The sequence below is a fragment of the Dermochelys coriacea genome, chromosome 5 (assembly GCF_009764565.3).
Source record: "Dermochelys coriacea isolate rDerCor1 chromosome 5, rDerCor1.pri.v4, whole genome shotgun sequence".
In the NCBI taxonomy this organism is placed as follows: domain Eukaryota; kingdom Metazoa; phylum Chordata; order Testudines; family Dermochelyidae; genus Dermochelys; species Dermochelys coriacea.
Window position 1 is genome coordinate 65485228 of NC_050072.1, and position 21215 is coordinate 65506442.

The 21215-nt window shown below is 42.3% G+C and overlaps 1 protein-coding gene across 2 annotated transcripts in view; it reads right to left on the reverse strand.

Moving 5' to 3' along the window:
• Positions 1–14346, reverse strand: part of ST8SIA4 (ST8 alpha-N-acetyl-neuraminide alpha-2,8-sialyltransferase 4) — a 75081-nt gene extending 60735 nt beyond the window's left edge. For both annotated transcript variants that reach the window (XM_038402244.2, XM_043514307.1), the window contains exons 1-2: positions 13866–14346; positions 7177–7308 (exon numbers count right to left, since the gene is read on the reverse strand). In XM_038402244.2, the coding sequence (XP_038258172.1) occupies positions 7177–7308; positions 13866–13978 (245 nt within the window). In that variant the 5' untranslated portion in view covers positions 13979–14346. The remainder of the gene's footprint in view (positions 1–7176; positions 7309–13865) is intronic.
• Between the last annotated feature and the right edge of the window lie 6869 nt (positions 14347–21215).

A 21215-nucleotide genomic window follows, 5' to 3' on the forward strand; every position in this document is an offset into this window, starting at 1 on the left:
TTATCTTAAAAGCCTAAGGGAAAGTGAAATATGCAAGTTTTTTTTTTCTAAATGTTACCTCACACATCTTAAACCTAACTAAAATAAAGAGAAAACCTTTAAATTGTATTTTAGGGCTCTGTGTATGTATGAAGTAGCATCAGAGCAAGGACATCTGATGATGTACCATGCATGAGGGACTGAGAATAATTAAGCAGAATGGGAGATATTAAAACGTTAAATGCCTTAAGCTTTTGGTAAATGGTGTAAATGGCAATGCAGGATTTTTGTTTTGTTTTTTTGTAAAGTAAGAAAGAATTTCTTCAGTCGGTAAGTTTAATAGACTTAAAAGCACTGTGGGTTTGATATGCCTAGTTTTGTGGGTATCTGCAATAGAGACATAAATGACTAGAAAAAGAATGAACAAAGAAAAACATTTGAGCAGATTGGTAAAAATGTTCATTACATAGGAATGCAGCCCTCAGAGTTGGGGCTATTTAAAGGAGATGATGGCTGCCAAAATGGAGAGCCTCAATGAACAGGTGAAAATGTCTAAAGGACTCTCTAGAACCTGAGTGAAATAAGAATCACAAGGGGAGGGGGATCAGGAGGATTCACTTTCAATACCTAATACACACTTTCAATATCAAAGAGGCACCCGTCTATTATGTGTGTGTTAGCAAACGTGCAGCTATGTTTGCACATAAATAGGATTTCCCATGTATTGTTTTAAAATTTAAAAAGAGACACAGTAAAGGCATCCAAGTGGGGAATAACTTTCTTTCTCAATTAACATGAAAGAGATTAGATAGAAAGAGCCCTGGCTTGAACTGTGACTTGTACTTATTAATTTGAATATGGGTAATTCACAGCCTAAACTCACTAGTTAATTAATTATTTTTAAATGCATGAAGGTCCTGATCCAGCTCCCATTAAAATTAATAGAAGTCTTTCATACATACGTATGACATAATTTGAATAAGAGGTAATTCACAATTTACAGCTTTGTTTACAGGACAAGTTTACAAGATAGCTCTGTTGCTGACATGATCATTTGTTGGAGAGTTCGCTCTTAATATGAACTTCTGATTTCAGTTTCTATCAAAATTGTGGGCATAAAACTGTGGATTACTTTATAGGCAATATATAATTATTAGCGATGACACTTATTTAGAGCTTTGAGAGATATTAAAGAGTCCATAGAATAAACTGACATTTTTCTCTTAATATGTAGTTTATCATTACAAAACTCAAAATGCAATATTTGTACTGTGCCTCAGTACCATAAACAATGGTAGCTTCTCCAATCTCTGCCTGAGAATTGTGTACACTGAAGAAGAGTTTGGTGGGTAGACTTTTTGAATTTAAAGGCTCTGGATTAATTTGTAGCTCACTGATGATTGTTCAAGAAAATGGACCAATCTCTCAACTTCAAATCTCCCAGCAAGATCCAGAGACCACATCTCCTGCTTTCACCTATCTCCCAGGAAGATTCACCATCCCCAAGCCAGCTAGCACTGGAAATTCTAGTTTCCAGAAAGGGTCAGAGTTTATGTTCTAGTTGTCTCTAGCAGAAACAACTCGTAAGGCGAACTTGCCAAAGAGCACCATAAATATCTAAGAAGCCAGACCAATCCCAGAAACACTGTAGCGTTAAAGGTGTTAGAACTACATTGAGAGATCCTCCTCTGGCAAAGACATTAGCCTAGTTCTTACCAAAGCTTTACCAGATACCATTCATTAAGCATACACCATCAGAATGCAGAGGAAGTTCTTAATTTCAAAATTAGTTATGGAAGATTTAGTTAAATCGATGTGTTATCAATTAAATGGTGCTTTCCCTGAAAAGGTATTAACAACTCACCTTCTTTATCTGGCTGAATATAGATTTAGATAAGCATTTGGGGACCAAATTTGCCCCCCCCCCCGGCTCCTCTCCCACTGACTCCTAATGAAGTCTATAGGAATTGCATGTGTATCTCTGTGGCTTTATGTTCATACAGATTTTTTTAAATGTTTATATTAAGAGGGAGAACCAAAAATATTATTGTTTCACAGGGAACAACTGGGCTTGCCTTCAGCTGTGCATCCAAACAGAAGGTAGTATACTATAATTCCAGTTATCTGAAAATACTATTTATCCAAATCCATACAGTCGCTCCTCCGCCGCATGTAGTCCTAGGTTAGTTAATAACACTTCCATTTATCCAAATGCCCAGTTATCTGAAAGTTTTGGATATTGCCCAGTAGAGCTGGCTCCAAGCATAAGCAGAAATAAGCAATTGCTTAGGGTCCCAAGCAGCTCAAGGGAGCCCTCTATTTGCTTTTTTAGTTTGTGTTGGGTGGGGACCATTTCTGCTTTGGGCCCACAATGGGCTAGCGTCACCTCTGTCCCCTGGGTCATTTGGATAAATGAGAGTGTATTTTGATTTTTAACAATTTAGAATCAGTGAAAAATGCATACTTTAATTTGATTAACCAATTTTTATTTTTCTGTATTTTTTTTCATGCTCTCACTATGCATAGTGATCACTAAGACTTAACTGACAATAGATAAGCAATTCTAACAATTGTTTTACATACTGTACATTTTTGAGAATATATATTTAGTAATTGCAACGAGCTTTTTGCATGCTATAAAAAAAAGGGAGATTCATGTTTAACTTCTCCAAGGAATTGCTGCTGATTACTTAAAGGCAAATGGTCACTATTAAGAATATCTGCACGTGTTTTTAATTGCCCTTAAAGCATCTCTGTAAACAAGTCTCTGATTTTTAAATATCAAATGGATCATTTTGACAGTACGTAAAACTAATTTCTCTAATTAGAATACAAAAATAGCAAACCTTACATGTCTTTTCACATGAGCCCAACTTTGGGCTTTTTAGTTCTATTTTGGTCCTTGTATATTTTTGTCTAGAATAAACAAAACATCTAAATATATAAAAGCAACTAGCAAGCCTCACACATTACTAACTGCTCCTTTAGAAAGATGCTACAGAATCATTCAGTACGTTTGGCACGTCATTTGTTGGCTTGCAGCGAAGTCTATGAAGCAAGCACAAGTATATCCAATCCAATCAATTTTTTTTTTAAACTGTGCCCATCTGTGTGTGACGCATACCACAGCAGGCACATAAAAAAATAGATCCCTACTCTGAGGAGCTTACACTCTAATTGATGGACTTCACAAACGACTGAAGACAAAAAAGTGAGGGGATCATTTAGTTGTGAGTATCTATGCAGGATCATGTTCAAAAAATAGCTATTGACTTTTCCTGTACTAAAGCCTTGGCTGGGCACTTTGCAGGCTTCCACTCTTCTTACTTAACAGGAATCTCCATTCATTGCTCCCTGACACAGCACACTAGACACTTGGGTAATTTTCTCCTTGCTTTCCCTCCGAGGATTCAACCCCCAACTGTTTACACAGTATTGGAGTTTAAAGGAGGTGAAAGAAGGTCTCTCTCTCTCTCTCTCTCACGCACACACACACACTCTGAGTGGGACTCTGAAGACCTAGGAGGTTGCATCCCAGATGTGCTTGAGTCATCCCTGGACAATAAGCTCCTCATCAACTCTACTACATCCCCCATCCTGACAGCACAATCTCTCCTTCGACACTACCCTCACTACCACCCACACAACCTTATTGTCATCCACTATAGCAAGAACTGAGGAAAAAATATGAGGAGGGTGTCAATTTCCATGAGCAGGTGGAGTCTCTTCCATATGACTGACAGCCAGCAGATACTAAGGGAGCCAACTAGTCTCCTTCCCACAGGCACAGGAGCTGCTATCTGTTCTTAAATTAACTTGGCAGCAGGCAAAGGGTACCATCAATCTGAAAATCACTCTCTCACCAGAGCAGTCACAACTGGGAAGGCAGCAGATTTGCTGCAATCTCCAATTACTAACAACTTATGCCCCCTCCTCTCTAAACAGGCATGTTCTCAGGGGCTACCGTATCAGCCTCTGCTGATTCCCAGGTTAGAGACAGGTGCTAAGGATCCACAAGGGCCAGCTGATGGATGACAGGAGCTCAGACATAAACCTGCCCACAGAGTCTTGATCATGGAACAGCTTAGCAGCTACTCACCCTCCCACCCGTGTGGACCTGACCATCTCAAGAATCTGATTAAATATACATAAATAAATAAAGTTAGGATTTCTGTGGATGGTGGAAAGCTGTCATTTACTTGTGCAAGTCAAAAATGGTAATGGAGAGTGCTCAAGAGGTAGTACAAAATGAACCATAGACTTTCAGCTGCCTAGAGGTTAGATCCAGGCACACAGTGAAACATGCTATCCTTGTAGAAAGCAAATCCCAGTCAGAAATTTTTCACATTTTGAACTTTTTATTGTTGGTGTCAAGCTGATGTAATACACAGCAGTGGCTGCCATCTATTGTGTTTTATAAAATGCCTGTACACTGTACATTAAGGGTTTCACAAATTATTTCTCCATTGCAAAGAACTAACAACTTGTTATACATTATTCAGTAGGTGATAGCTTTTTTTTTTATTGTGTTGAAGGTCACACTTATGGTTTGCCCTGCATAACCAGATAGATTTGTTTTAAATGGTTACATTTTGGAAAATGACTAAAAAGGGGTATTACTGAGTTTCATAATTATGTTCTCTCAATTACTTGCATAGCAAATATGCTCAGTTTGCAAATAAAACAATGATTTTGCTAATTGTCAGCCCAACAACCTAGGACTTGAAAGTCAAGAAGTGTTCTTTTGAGCTCACTCACCATCCCCACTTCAAGTTGTTCCATCAATTGCATCCATTTAAACTTGAAATAATCCCATTGATATAGGAATTACATGAATTTACACCAGGTGTAAATTAGAGCAAAATTTAGCTATTAATTAACTATGCATGAGTCATATAGGCTCCAGAGTACTAACAGAAGTAAAAAGTAGCTTAAGACTCTGATTTTGCCACCCTTATTTGTAAGCAGAAGTTAAGTCTGCCTATTACCCCCTCTCCCCCCCCCCCCGCCCAGAGTTCAGTGGGGCCACTCACGCATTAAGGGTACAACTCAGCACTAGCAAAGATAGCAAAATGTGGACTAAATTGAGAAAGCACATGTGGAACTACTTCTGCTCTCAATCACGCCAACATAAAACTGCAGTAAGTAAAGTCACTGGACTTACTCCAAATTTACACTGGTGTAACTTAAAGAAGAATGGGACCAAGTATGTTAAAGATAGAAGGTCTCACTTTAGAGTTCATTTACTAATCACTGTAGCCTGTAAAGCTAGCTTTAGCATTTATTTTTTTCAGTAGTAATGCAAGGAACCTACAGGCCTGTATCCTGTAAGACATTGGCTTCAGCAATTAGCATAAGGCTTGAGGCTTATGAACTTGGGTGCAGATAAATGGCCTAATGGGTCACTTCTAAGTTTTGGGGAACCCAGAACAGAGTGCGTTTAAGGGGGAAGTTTGTCCATAACATCAGCCAACCACAGGAACATGAGCCAACACCAGCTTTTGATATTTTAGGATGATCAGACATCTGCTGATGTCTGACCACAATCATGTCATGGGCAATGAATTGAGGTATATGATAGTAAGCTGAGATCATTCATATACTAACCTACAGGAGAAGGGCACCCCAACATTAGTAGAGTAAGGAAATACAAATAAGGAAGAGGAGAGAAACCCCAACTGAATATGTATTAGAGACAGTGGCGTCAGTGTAACATGAAAGTTGTATCCCAGCCTGTGTGCTTGGGAAGGGAGAGATGTAGCCCTTGGGAGATGCCAAGATGAGGACCACTGGTGATGAGGAAAATGATGGTGATGAGCAAGATAATGGCAAACATTTCAGGTTATTCTGCAAGGAATGGTGAGAGCATATGGATGTTCAGATGTACATTCTGTATTATCTCTATCTGCCTTGCTGGGTTAAAGTAGTTTATGAATAAATTTAGCAAGGTCACAATTACAAATATTTCCTGAAATATGAATGTTGCAACTGCACATCAGGGTTCCCAACTAAATAGTAATTTTAATAATACTGGGCCTGATCTCGGGACAAGAACCTGTCAAACCTCAAAGTGATGACTGGGAATTGAAGTAATCATTAATATGTGATGTAGCCCAATCTAGGAATCTTATATTTAATTTAAAATTGAGAATCATTGTTTCCTTAAAAAGCAATGAAATCACTGAAATGCAAGTCATCAAAATCGCTATTCAGTAACTGTTATAATGGTGAGGCACTTAGGTCACTCACAGAATACGCTTTCCCAAATCTCAAGAGTCATAAGTATCCCACAGATTCCTTTTATCACAACTTTGCACATGCTAATTATCATTGAGCTATTAATATATTCTCTTTGCTTTAGTATCCAAGACATAAAAACGATGGGCCCGATACAGCAGTCCTCACCAAACCATTATTTAGGCAAAACTACTCTTGCATAAATAAGAGTTTTACCTGATTAAGGACTTCAGGATTTTCCCCTTAAAAAAATGGTTACATAGAAAGGGCACAGATGCCCCACTTTAAGGGCTAGATTGAATTTTTGCTGAATGCCCCAAATATGGGCCAGTACATAGACTGCCCTGCTGCCCCAGCATGGAGAGACGCAATTTTTCACAGTCCTTCGCTGGATACAGCATATTCCACCACGCCTACTGGCTCAATTCTGCTAGCCAAGGCTCCACACATTCCCTACCCTTTCTGATCCCTGCTTGCATGACAGGGAGAGGAAGTACCATACCCACAGCCCTCTGCTCTCCCTTCGTTTAGCCCCCAGGCTTGGGCCCAAGGTCCAGGAAGTCCTGCTCTAACCACCTAGAGTGAGAGGTTGTGGCTTCCTCTTACTGCGCGGTATGACCACCCTAGTGTCAGGCACATTCTGGCCTCAAGTAACTTAACGGAAAAAAGGAAATTGCCTAACGTGTCAATACTACTACTATTTTACTACCTCATAAAGAGCAATCACAGTTATTTAAAGCACACATCTTATTCATTCTTATACATGAGGATGGAAGTATTACTTCTTTTCAGGGTTTCAGGTCATTCACCGTGCAACATTAAAGAGAACTAGCACAGTATTTTGTTAAGCAACAGCCAGCTTTAAACTGTAAATCAAGAGTTCTAGATACGTTTGCTAGACCGAGAGAATTACAGGCTATAGTAATATGAAATTAACTGTGTGTTATTCAAGGCACTCACCTTATCTCCAGTACCAAAGAAGAATTGATTTTCCAGCCTTCTACAGAATGCTGAAAGATTGAAGAGCCACTCTTTTGAATTATTTTATCAGAGCTATTGAGCACTGATCTACTCAAACTCAACTCACCATCTCTGAAATGCAATATGGAAAAAGACACTATTAAGGTAAGGTTGGGGCTACCAGGATGATTTTTCTACACATCACAAATACGAGTGGGGTTTTATTTATATCCATTAGGAAAAGCAGCAAGAATTTCTCCCCCATCCCCACTCATTTTACATGTTCAAAAAAATAAATTCCACCTAACAAAATGGTATTTTAGATACAAGGAAATACTTAATCTGAAAAATATATAAGCTCTTTAACTGCATTGTATTTAAGTTATTTAAAATCACGTACCTTAAATACAGAGGAAGTAAAATGTACCATGAGCTTTTTATTGTGAATATGGTCCCAAACTGACCAGATATGGGCCAGAACCTGTACTCCTGGCATATCACATACTCCCATCAAGTATTAATTGAGGCACCAAGTTTTAGCTTTCCGCCCCTCTCCCCAACACAGTTTCTCAGTTATCATGCATATGCTGGGAACCATCAATTCGTTTTTTGACTCCCAATGATACTACAAATCCCCCATATGTGGAGTTTCAACCTACTGGGGCATATTCTTCCTTGGTCTGCTCATGGAATTTCCATACAAGTTCATGCTTGAAACAAAGGGAAGAATATGCCCAGAGTAATTTAAGCTTGATTTTTAGGAACTTTTGCACACACGTATGCTTCACACAGCCATACAGCTTCAAAGAATGATCTTATCATAGTTACATATTAAGCAGTGTCAGACGTGGACATTTTTTAGGTAGAAAAACTTTGTGCACTAGAGGAAGTGGTGGCTGATGATCATGAACATATATGGAGGTATTGTAATTAAAATCCGACAATAATAATTGCAATTATTGAATTGAATTGGGGTGTCCTGGTCTGTGGGACGCTTGAGAGCCAAAGAATAAGTGAGCTGTAGCTCACGAAAGCTTATGCTCTAATAAATTTGTTAGTCTAAGGTGCCACAAGTACTCCTTTTCTTTTTGCGAATACAGACTAACACGGCTGCTACTCTGAAACAAATCTAATAGGACACCTAAAAAAGTTACAAATAAAAATATCAAGAGTAACATTAAACCAAATTCTTCTCTTGTAGGTAATCCCATTGACTCCAGCACAGAGATACACGAGACAAAGTTTGGCTCCCTAAACTCAAATTTGAGGTTCTTTAATCCAGAGTTTCTCAATCTGTGGATCATATTCAAAAATTGGGTCATGAGAATGTATCAAAAGGTTGTATCAAGGCCTGGTGGGGGAAAATTTGGTCCTAGTGCATGTGATCGCAGTGCCACTCACGGTTGGCCCAACCACTCCTCCATCATGACGACAAGGAACCAACTCAGCCAAATTTGATTGGCACTGCAACCCTATGTGCCCGTTCACAATCCCACTCTCAAATGTCCCCCATCCCTCCAATCAGGAAGGCTGAGCCAAACATAAGCGGCACTGAAACTCCAGGCGTCACAACACCCAAAGCAGGAAGCAAAACATAGCCAGCCCCACAGGACAGAAGCAGCCGCTATGGTATACATGGTGTACGTATGTAGTACTTATTACATTAATGTGTATATTATATATTGTGAGTAAGAAATATTTAGTAAACCAGCTATTTGCTGGGTCATGACAGGCCATCGAGATTTACAAATTGATCTTGATCCCCAAATGGTTGAGAATCACTGCTTTAATCCTTACTGGATAATATTTTAGAGTTGGAGTGCCTTTCATCCAATAGCATTTCAAATTACTTTACCAACTACCTACAGGAATCTCTTTGCCTACTAATAAAACGCAGCCACCTCTGAAATAATACATAAATAATAAAATTAATACTTGGCTCCAGTATAGAGCTTTTCATCAATAGATCTCAAAGCAGGTAAATGGAACATGCCAGCTGTTAGACAGTAAGCTCTTTGGGTCAGGGTCTGTCTTTGTTCTGTGTTTAAGCAGTGCTTAGAACAAATGGGATCCTGGTTGAGGATAGGGCCTCCCAGGCACTACAAAAAAAATTATTATTTGGCAGTACACAAACAGTACAAAACAGATTAGTCTATAGTGATGAATCCAATCGAATTTAAACAGCAGTGGGATTTTAGTTAGGCTGGATGTAATTACCTAAACTAAAATTTGGGTAGCACTTCAAACAGGCATGGTCATTAAATAGCCCATAAGTGGCCAAACATGGTTTCACAACTCATCAAAAAGAGAGCACTACTAAAGCAACCCAGTGCCCCATTGCTATCATGCTGAGGCACTGATGTAGTACTAATTCAGACGTAAGATGCCACCTACTGAAAACCAACTAAGTAATTTTACAGGTCTGGCACCTTTATGCAAGTTATTCTATTTTAACTTGAAGTGGGTAGGAGGATGTTGCAAAAGTCCACATGCAATAATCCCATTAGCGTCAATGAAAGTTATCTGCATATGTTCTTTGGGAAAGATCTCAATCAGAATTCATTTAACTATTCCCATGCAACTCCACAGACAGTAAAATTTCTTTACAACTGCAGTGAACATATTTACTGCATATATTTGCCTTGCAACATGATACAGTACATGTGTCTAAAGGAAAATTAACTAAATAAATCAAAGAAAGTATACCGTATAACAATACATTGGAGAGGATTCTGGTTATGCTGAGCTAAGAGTAATCCATTAACTACTTTCACATAGTGGCATACATGACAGAATTAACAATTAAGTTACTTGTACCTAAAAAGTACTCTACTATTTGAAATGTGGTTGATTTAGTCTTCAAGATGTACTCTACAGCTACAACAAACGTCAAATATGATGCAACAACTTTAAAAAACATGTTTTCAGGAGCCGAAAGTCCCAAATGTTCTGCATTAAAGCTCTACTACTCCAAATGAAGTAGAATTTTGCTTATAAAAGTGCTCTCCTTATCCCTTCTTTACCCCAATATATCAGTAAATACACTGAAGAAAAAACTACATTTATATAAAGCTAAGCATGTGTCACAAATACCCAGAAATTTTTCTTTGCGTAAATAGTCTGGCAACTGTAACAACAAATTTGGGCTACATTCTACCCTCCAGATTTGTGTGGAACTACAATTGATGTTAGTGTGAAATCCACTTAAAGACAAAAGGCAATTTAGGACTGAAAGCATCAACCTCGATGCTGACTCTCCTGACCTTGGAGATATATTAAACTCTCTGGCCATATACAATATCCATTAATATCAATTAATCAAACAATCAATCTTGGGTAACATACTGATTGTTTGGTTCATTGATATTAACGGATAATCATATCGTATATGGTCCCATACGATTTCGGAAAGAAATCTTTCCCAATCCCTCTTTTCTGGCCTTCAAACCAACCTCCGACTTGACCAAAATCGTCGGAAGCAAGTTTCCCATAACCAGGACACACCAATTCAAAGCAGCACCAGACCCTGCCAGAACAGTTGCAAAACCAGAGCAGATCTCCATTTCTATGATGATCAACATCGCAACACCACACCTTTCCAGTTCCATAGGTCCTACATATGCCTATCATAAGATGTTGGTATACCTCATGCAGAGCATCAAATGCCACAATAACTATGTGGGTGAAAACAGACAATCCCTTCACTCTCAAATGCACTCTCACAGAAAAATGATAAAAAGACAAAAAAAGACACCATATCATCCATGGGCAAATGCTTTTCATAAAATGATCACTCCATATCTGACCTCTCAGTTCTTGACCCTCAAAAGAAACCTACACACCATCTTCAAAGAGATGAACCTAGAAGCTTAAATTCATAACTTTCCTAGACATTAAAAATCATGGACTCTGAGATGCCAATTTTATGTCTTATAACAGTTAGGGACTACTTTCTAAATGATTTTAAATATTTTTAGTTATATGTGCCCCAAACACCACATTTATTAGGATACATGTTTATATTTATAAAACATATTTATTAGGAGACATGTTTATCTTTAATAAGCTAGTGAGGAAGAAGACTAACTAGTTTTAAATGTCTTTTTGGGCACACAACTAAAACATTTAAACTTTATATATACATACACACATCAAGAGAAGTTTGAAGAGAAAGGTTTCAGAGTAGCAGCCGTGTTAGTCTGTATCTGCAAAAACAGGAATATTTGTGGCACCTTAGAGACTAACAAATATATTAAATAAATTTGTTAATCTCTAAGGTGCCACAAGTACTCCTGTTCTTTTTGAAGAGAAAGGAACTCCAAGACATGGCCCAAATGGAGTGTGGAGGAATTGTGGGCACCCCTGATCCTGTGTAAATGGGAAAAGGAGTGAAGTGTGTATCTATAATACCTACATTTGTAAAGAAACTATACTAAACCTGAGATTTTAATATACTAAATTGCAGCAAGACAGAAAAAGTTATACCCAGTTATGTGTCCCTTTATAAAGATGATACAAACAATACATTATTAACCATATAAAATACAAAGGGGCTCCCAGGCTTAATTCTAGGGAGGGGGGGGGGGAAAAGCAGGGCAAGGAAGGAACAAGCTCGCTGCAGCCTGGCAGGAGTGGAACAATCTGCCTGGCCCCCTAGCTCTGTAATTAGTGGTGTTAATGAAGGAGGAGGAGCCCTGCCATCTGAACTGTGCGTGCTCCTTTCGCAACCTGTCCGCGCTAACAAAGGCTCCGGCTCGGCTCAGCGGTTGAAAGAGATGGGCAGCGCTTTTCCTGTCGACTTGCAGCGAAACGCTCGCAACGCAAATTTTCAGACACACTACGTACGAGGCAACCACAAAGCCTGCCCGGCAGCAACCTTTCTGCCAGCTGAGCACAGCTGCTTGTCATGGTCCCAGCAACCAGGCATAGGGGGAGCAGGCGAGGCGCTCCAGCGGTGCAGGGTCCGCCCCTCCTTCCAGCAGCACAGCCGCTTATCGGGGACCCTGGTCCTGGTCGGGATGAAGGGGGAAGCGATGCACCGGCTTCCTTCCAGCATAGCTACCGGTCAAGGAACTTGGAAACGCGATGCGAGAGATGAGGGTGGAGAAGGGTCGATGCACTCGCCTCCCTCTAGCATAGAAAGGAGCTTGGGGGAACGATGCACTCGCCTCCTTCACACTAGCACAGCTGTGTCCGCCAGCGGCTGGACCAAACCGCTCCGAGGCATTGGCAGGCTGGCAGCAAGCAGAAGGACGCCCACCAGCCACCGGCTGGCTCTCCCCGCACACACCCTCCTTCCCAGCCACGCCAGCCGCACATGGATAACGGAACCATATTGTACGCATGACTAGAAAGGCACACAGGGAAAGGGCCATGCCCCCTCTAGGTAATATCTCCACAGCCCCGCCGTGCTCACACATGGCACCTTCGTAAGGGGCACGTGTACGGGGCAGAGGTTTGCCATGAGCCCTTGAAGGAGTTCTCATTCCAGTAAATGATTCACCGGGGATCTCCGATTCTTGCTCTCCCAATGAGCCCTCACAATAAGTGACGCTGCTTTGCATTTATATTGCGCCTCCAACCCCAATGAGCTCTGGGCTTGTGCAAACATTAAGGAATAACACCTCCCCCCCCCCCCGTGAATGCTTCCAAAAAATCGATTTTACGCTTCTGGTGACATAAATAAAAAATAATAAAATTCAGCTGCGTTATCGCATTTCTTTAAAGAGAAAATCGTGGAAGAATAAAAATGCTACAATCATCTCTGGTGGACGGAAACAAAGACTTGGCTAAGAAACCAGCTTCTTCACGTTAGTTTCAATTTAAAAAAAAAAAAAATTGGAGTGACCAAAGAGAAAAAAAATAAACCCAAGAGCCCAAGAGGAAGACAGCAAGCAGCTTTTAGTTTTTTGTCTTAATCACGGATCGGGAGGAGAAAGAAACAGGCGGTGGTCTGCGCAAGAAGAGGTTTGCAAGAGGAAGCGTCTGAAGAGCGAAGGGGATTTTATAAGCTATTCTCAGATCCCCGAGAAACAGCGTACAAGCAATAACCACTATCACCAAAGTTATGGCAATCTGCTATACAGACTTCAAAAGCAACAAAAGCAGAAAAGAGTCAGCTCCTTGTTATTACTCACTCAAACCACGAAACTAAAAATAACTTGATTTTATTATTATGGCCAGTGTAACCACCAGAAAGGTGTCCCCAAGACACCAGTAAAAAGCCTTTTCCATCTAACGTTCTTAGAAAATGTGTTACTGCCTAGATCACAAATAAACAACAAATCTCATGTGCCACCCGTTTCAAAACTACACACTGACCAACCCTTTCCTGTTTAAAAGTAACCGGTTTCCTCCTGCCTCTTTCCGCACGCAAAAAAAGCAACCATTTGTGGGGCGCGGGGGCATTTAGCAAACCTCAGATCACACTTTACTTTTTCTCCTGACATCTCCCATCAAAGGCAAACTCTTTACTGCGAGACAATTCTGCCGTTATGGTTGCCTGTGTCATTTGGCCATGAAAGCAATCCCCAAGCTTATAAACGCAAAGTTGAAATAGATGCTAGACTATGAACCCAAGGAAATGGGGAGTGGAGGGGCGAAAAGAGAAAGAAAGAGCCTGAGTCATTTAAATTTCACACGCTGCTTTGCCTTTGTCAAATCCTTACAAGTCAAGGCTTTGCATTTACCCCGTGAGTTGCGTTTCCTGGTGCTCCTCAGTTCGTGCTATTTCTTTTGTCTTATAAAAGATCAGGAGGATACTTATCGTGCAGACAGTCCATCTCTTCCTGACGGAACGCATGTCTTCTCCCTCAGCCACCCCCCCCTTTGTTTGGCAGGGGCGTGCAAACAAACAAACAAACACACACAAAAGACAAAGACTCTACGCAAATTTGCCACCAAAAAAAAAAAAAAAAGAGCGGGCAGAGATGCGGCTGCAACGGGCAGAAATCCCAGGCGGCGGCGGCGGCGGCGGCGGCTGCTCCTCGGCTGGGGGAGTAAGTCCTCCTCCTCCTCCTCTCCCCTGGCGCTGCCCGGAGCCCGTGTGCGCACCGACGCGCCGCAGCTCTCCCTGGCGACTCTCACGTTCCTTCCCCATGTACAGAGCGGGCGGCGGCGGCAGCAGCCTGCGCCAGGCTCCGCGGCGTCGCTAGCCCCGCCTTTTCCCTGACGGGGAAATGAGGAGCGCAGCCCGGCCAATAAGTGGCATGGGGGGGCGGGGCCTCCGCCACCTTAAGAGCCTTGGCCCGCGCGCCTTTGAGGCTGCCGCACGCGCCGGAGCTGGGGAGGGAGGCGCGGCATCTCACCGCGCTGAAGGGAGCGCCCCGCAGAAAGCTCCTTAAGGATCCGATCCCCTCCCCTTCCCTCCCGCTACAGCTGGAGGCATGAGCCGTCAAGCCCCAGGGGACAGCTGCGTGCTCCGCATGCACCGCTAGAGTCAGAGCGCTGCTCGCAAATCCCGTCTCATACTAGCGCTTGGCACTGACCCCTGGCATGAATTCAGTCATCCAGTCTGCAGTTGGTTAGCAATTTCTTTGATGCGGGTAAAAGGTTTTTATTACAGCTGGCACAAGGGTGTAAAACAATTGCTTTCGTAATACTACTTTTTTTTTTTTTTTTTTTTCAAATACAGCCTGACCCATCGTCCCCGACCAGGCACTTGACGGCAGGACCCGATTTTTCTTATTATTTTTTCTAAGGGGAAGAATTGGGAATTTTCAGTAAAATCACTTCAAGCACCCTGCAGCAATGGCATAGTAGGAAAATACATTCCCTTTTCTGGGGGGGGGGGGAAGAGTAAGAGGTTTTTTTTTAAAAAAAAAGGAGGGGCAGTGATGGCACAGATTGCCCCCATGTTTGTACCTTGGCAGGCTAGAGTTGGTTTAAGAGGAAACAACATTAACTGACCATGCTTATGCCCTAATTGTGCAAAGATTTATGCATATGTGTAGTCCCATCAAAGTCAGGAGGACTACTTGTGGCACCTTAGAGACTAACAAATTTATTTGAGCATAAGCTTTCGTGAGCTGTAGCTCACGAAAGCTTATGCTCAAATAAATTTGCTAGTCTCTAAGGTGCCACAAGTACTCCTTTTCTTTTTGCGAATACAGACTAACACGGCTGCTACTCTGAAAGGAGGACTACTGGCATGCATAAAGTTAAGTAGGACTAGAGGCTTACTGGACAGCAGCTGCTAAGATTTTAGGAGGCTATAATTAAATCCTAACCCACTCTGCTCAATTTTATTGTATATACTTATTAGCTGGGTTGGCACTCACCAGGCTGTTACTATCAGACTGCTGCAGGGACAATTGGTATTAAATGGATAGTGGCCTTTTAATACCCAGTAAAGCTGGGGGTAGAGGGAGACCAAACAAAAAGACCTGGGCAGTAGAAAATTGTAAAACTTGACTGTCAAAAGTGAGTCAAAACCTGGCTCATTTGGGGCTGTATTTACTCTTCTATAGCCCTGCTATGCTCTCTTCCAATAGAGTTCACACATCAACTGCATGGAGAATCCATGGAGCTTGACTGGGTAAATACATGAGGATGGGGAGGGAGGAGTCAACCCCTGGCAGGCAGAATAGCTGTTTGTCTTTTAGCTTAATGTTGGCGCAAGAACAAATGGGTATAAACTGGCTGTGAATACATTTAGGCTGGAACTTAACAGAAGATTTCTAACTGTCGGAGTGAGGTTCCGCAAACAGCCTCCCCCTAGGAATTATGGGGTCAAACAACCTAATTAGGTTTAAGATGGAGCTTAATAGATTTATGTTCAGGAGACTGGACTTGATGATCGGTGAGGTTCCTTTTACAAGCCTATCATGTATATAGAGTAATTTATTTTTCCTCCTTTACTGTACGTTACTTTGTATTTAATCAACAATGTTCATTTGTCATGTTTCCCATTCATCTGCATTGTTTAGGTTCCTTCAGAGTTTCTCTCAGTTGTTTCTCGACTGGCACACAATTATTTATCTTAAGCAACTGCAAATTATTACATCCCTAGTCACCCCCTTTTCCAGATCTAGTGAAGAATACTGAGGCACCCCACTGTTAACTTGACTGTTTATTGCTACAGTTGATACATGATAAACCTTTGTCTCTCATCCCACAATTTATTAGTTTCTTTTGTGAAGAATCTTGTCAAAAGCCTTTGGGGGGGGGGGGGGAGTCTAAAATTACATCAAGCAGTTCCTCTTTAACCATTACTCTGACACATTCAAAGACTTCAGAGATTAGTGACAATTTTCCTTTGCAGAAACCATATTAGACCCTATCACATGATGATCTTGCAGATTTTTTTTTTATTTCTACCAATTGACCAAGTACAGATGTAAGGCTTGCTGGTCTCTAATTCCCTAGATCACACCTTTTAAAATGTGTTAATTTGCTCTTCTCCAAGCCTGAGCTCTACAATTTTCATACCTAAGCTCCCTTATGAGAATCTGAGGTGTCCCCCCATCCCCTCATTGCAGCAGAATCTTCTCCCACACATTTGCATGGGTGACTGAAGCCCTCTTGTTGCAGGGTCTCTAACATTTGCTACATTCTACAATAATCTACAAATTCTAATATTTATTTAGAGAAGGGGCCCAGTCCAGAACCAGCACCCATTGAAGTCAACAGGAGTTTATAGAATATCAGGGTTGGAAGGGACCTCAGGAGGTCAACTAGTCCAACCCCCTGCTCAAAGCAGGATCTAATCCCCAACTAAATCATCCCTACCAGGGCTTTGTCACGCTTGACCTTGAAAACCTCTAAGGAAGGAGATTCCACCACCTCCCTAGCTAACCCATTCCAGTGCTTCACCACTCTCCTAGTGAAAAAGTTTTTTCTAATGTCCAGCTAAAGCTCCCCCACTGCAACTTGAGACCATTACTCCTTGTTCTGCCATTTGTTACCACTGAAAACAGTCTAGATCCATCCTCTTTGGAACCCCCTTTCAGGTAGTTGAAAGCAGCTATCAAATCCCCCCTCATTCTTCTCCTCCGCAGACTAAACAATCCCAGTTCCCCCAGTCTCTCCTCATAAGTCATGTATTCCAGTGTCCTAATCATTTTTGTTGCCCTCCGCTGAACATTTTCCAATTTTTCCACATCCTTCTTGCAGTGTGGGGCCCAAAACTGGACACAGTACTCCAGATGAGGCCTCACCAATGTCAAATAGAGGGGAATGATCACATCCCTCGATCTGCTGGCAATGCCTCTACTTATACATCCCAAAATGCCATTGGTCTTCTTGGCAACAAATGGCACACTGTTGACTCATATCCAGCTTGTCGTCTATTATAACCCCTAGGTCCTTTTCTGCAGAACTGCTGCCTAGCCATTCGGTCCCTAGTCTGTGGCGGTGCATGGGATTCTTCCGTCCTAAGTACAGGACTCTGTACTTGTCCTTGTTGAACCTCATCAGATTTCTTTTGGCCCAATCCTCTAATTTGTCTAGGTCCCTCTGTATCCTATCTATCCCAGTGTATCTACCTCTCCTCCCAGTTTAGTGTCATCTGCAAACTTGCTGAGGGTGCAATCCACACCATCCTCCAGATCATTTATGAAGATATTTAACAAAACCAGCCCGAGGATCGACCCTTGGAAGAGAAGGTTCAAGGTCTGGAGAAACAGGTATCATTGCATAAGAGAAACTGAAGATTTCCTGGACAGACATCAGGATATGCTTCTACAGAAACAACATTCTGAAGATTCAGAGCAGGCTGCACTGCGGAGACAGGAGGATGGTGAAGAAATTTGGCAGCATGTTACCTCCAGAAGAAGAAAGGGGAGCGTCCATGTACCAGCAACGCAGATACAGGTAAGTAACCATTGTCATGTTCTCTCCACAGGTACTAATGCAGAGACAGGACTAGATGATACATCTGAGGGAAGGGAACAGAAGGAGACTCTGCCGATTGGAAGGCATGAGATGCACTGTCCTAGGGATGGGGGTTCCATGATCACCGCTCCCAAGAGAAGGAGGCGGATGGTGGTGGTCAGGGACTCTCTCCTCAGGGGGATTGAATCATCTATCTGCCACCCTGACTGGGAAAACCAAGAAGTCTGCTGCTTGCCAGGAGCTAGGATTCATGATGTGACGGAGAGACTGCAGAGACTCATCAAGCCCTCGGATTGCTACCCCTTCCTGCTTCTTCACGTGGGCACCAATGATACTGCCAAAAATGACTTTGAGCGGATCACTGCAGACTATGTGCCTCTGGGAAGAAGGATAAAGGAGTTTGAGGTGCAAGTGGTGTTCTTGTCCATCCTCCTGGTGGAAGGAAAAGGCCTGGGTAGAGACCATCAAATCGTGGAAGTCAATGAATGGTTACGCAGATGGTATCGGAGAGAAGGCTTTGGATTCTTTGACCATGGGCTGATGTTCCAAGAAGGAGGAGTGCTAGACAGAGACGGGCTCCACCTAATGAAGAGAGGGAAGAGCCTCTTTGGAAGCAGACTGGCTAACCTAGTAAGGAGGGCTTTAAATTAGATTCACCGGGGGAAGGAGACCAAAGCCCTGAGGTAAGTGGGATAATGCAGGAAGCACGAGCAGGGGAGCGTGAAAGGGGAGGGGTCCTGCCTCATACTAAGAAAGCAGGACAAAGAGCAAGCTATCTCAAGTGCCTATACACAAATGCAAGAAGCCTGGGAAACAAGCAGGAAGAACTGGAAGTCCTGGCACAGTCAAGTAATTATGATGTGATTGAAATAAGAGACTTGGTGGGATAACTCACATGACTGGAGTACTGTTATGGATGGATATAAACTGTTCAGGAAGGACAGGCTGGGCAGAAAAGGTGGGGGAGTTGCATTGTATGTAAGGGAGCAGTATGACTGCTCAGAGCTTAAGTATGAAACTGCGGAAAAACCTGAAAGTCTCTGGATTAAGTTTAGAAGCATGAGCAACAAGAGTGATGTTGTGGTGGGAGTCTGCTATAGACCACCGGACCGGGGGATGAGGTGGACGAGGCTTTCTTCCGGCAACTCACGGAAGTTACTAGATCGCAGGCCCTGGTTCTCATGGGAGACTTCAATCACCCAGATATCTGCTGGGAGAGCAATACAGCGGTGCACAGACAATCCAGGAAGTTTTTGGAAAGTGTAGGGGACATTTTCCTGGTGCAAGTGCTGGAGGAACCAACTAGGGGCAGAGCTCTTGACCTGCTGCTCACAAACCAGGAAGAATTAGTAGGGGAAGCAAAAGCGGATGGGAACTTGGGAGGCAGTGACCATGAGATGGTCGAGTTCAGGATCCTGACACAGGGAAGAAAGGAGAGCAGCGGAATACGGAGCCTGGACTTCAGAAAAGCAGACTTTGACTCCCTCAGGGAACTGATGGGCAGGATCCCCTGGGAGAATGACATGAGGGGGAAAGGAGTCCAGGAGAGCTGGCTGTATTTTAAAGAATCCTTATTGAGGTTACAGGGACAAACCATCCCAATGTGTAGAAACAATAGTAAATATGGCAGGCGACCAGCTTGGCTTAACAGTGAAATCCTTGCTGATCTTAAAAACACAAAAAAGAAGCTTACAAGAAGTGGAAGATTGGACAAATGACCAGGGAAGAGTATAAAAATATTGCTCGGGCATGTAGGAGTGAAATCAGGAAGGCCAAATAACACTTGGAGTTGCAACTAGCAAGAGATGTTAAGAGTAACAAGAAGGGTTTCTTCAAGTATGTTAGCAACAAGAAGAAAGTCAAGGAAAGTGTGGGCCCCTTACTGAGTGAGGGAGGCAACCTAGTGACAGATGATGTGGAAAAAGCTAATGTACTCAATGCTTTTTTTGCCTCTGTCTTCACGAACAAGGTCAGCTCCCAGACTACTGCACTGGGCAGCACAGCATGGGGAGGAGGTGACCAGCCCTCCGTGGAGAAAGAAGTGGTTCGGGACTATTTAGAAAAGCTGGACGAGCACAAGTCCATGGGGCCGGCTGCGCTGCATCCGAGAGTGCTAAAGGCAGGTGTGATTGCAGAGCCATTGGCCATTATCTTTGAAAACTCATGACAAATCGGGGAAGTCCTGGACGACTGGAAAAAGGCTAATGTAGTGCCCATCTTTAAAAAAAGGGAAGGAGGAGGATCCTGGGAACTACAAGCCAGTTAGCCTCACCTCAGTCCCTGGAAAAATCATGGAGCTGGTCCTCAAGGAATCAATTCTGAAGCAATTAGAGGAGAGGAAAGTGATCAGGAACAGTCAGCATGGATTCACCAAGGGCAAGTCATGCCTGACTAATCTAATTGCCTTCTATGATGAGATAACTGGCTCTGTGGATGAGGGGAAAGGAGTGGACGTGTTGTTCCTTGACTTTAGCAAAGCTTTTAACACTGTCTCCCACAGTATTCTTGCCAGCAAGTTAAAGATAAAGAAGTACCACCTGCATGAATGGACTATAAGGTGGATAGAAAGTTGGCTAGATTGTCGGGCTCAACGGGTACTGATCAATGTCTCCATGTCTAGTTGGCAGCTAGTATCAAGTGGAGTGCTCCAAGGCTGTACCAGTAACCAGAGTGTACCAGTGTTGTACCAGTGACATTTAATGAGAACTGAATCAAACAGCAAAGAAAACTGGTGTACTACTGCTCTGATAACCCAGACTCAACAGATAACGGTCTCCATCTGAACAGAAGTAACAGAGATAAGAAACCACTTTACCTCTACGAGATGAGATCTTCAAAGGCTACTTGGGACCATTTAAATGTTACCATTAAGAGCAGACATTTTCTCTCTCTTAAAAAAAAATTATATATGAAATACAAAAATCTACACTGACATAATATAAAAGTGGCATAGCTAAGATCACAAGGAAATACAAAAGTTACAGTTCTACTTGCCATGTTAGTTATGCTGTAAATATGTGTATATAATTTGTACATGTCAAAGTGTATACCATGATGGCATGCAGGATGTACAATATATTCATCTTTTCATGAATGTACTCGGGTTTTGAGTTAAATGCTCTGTACTGCCATTCGGTGATGGCAATATGCAGTTTAATATTACAGTGGATCTCAGCCAGGGGTCCAGAGCCCACTGAGGGGTGCCA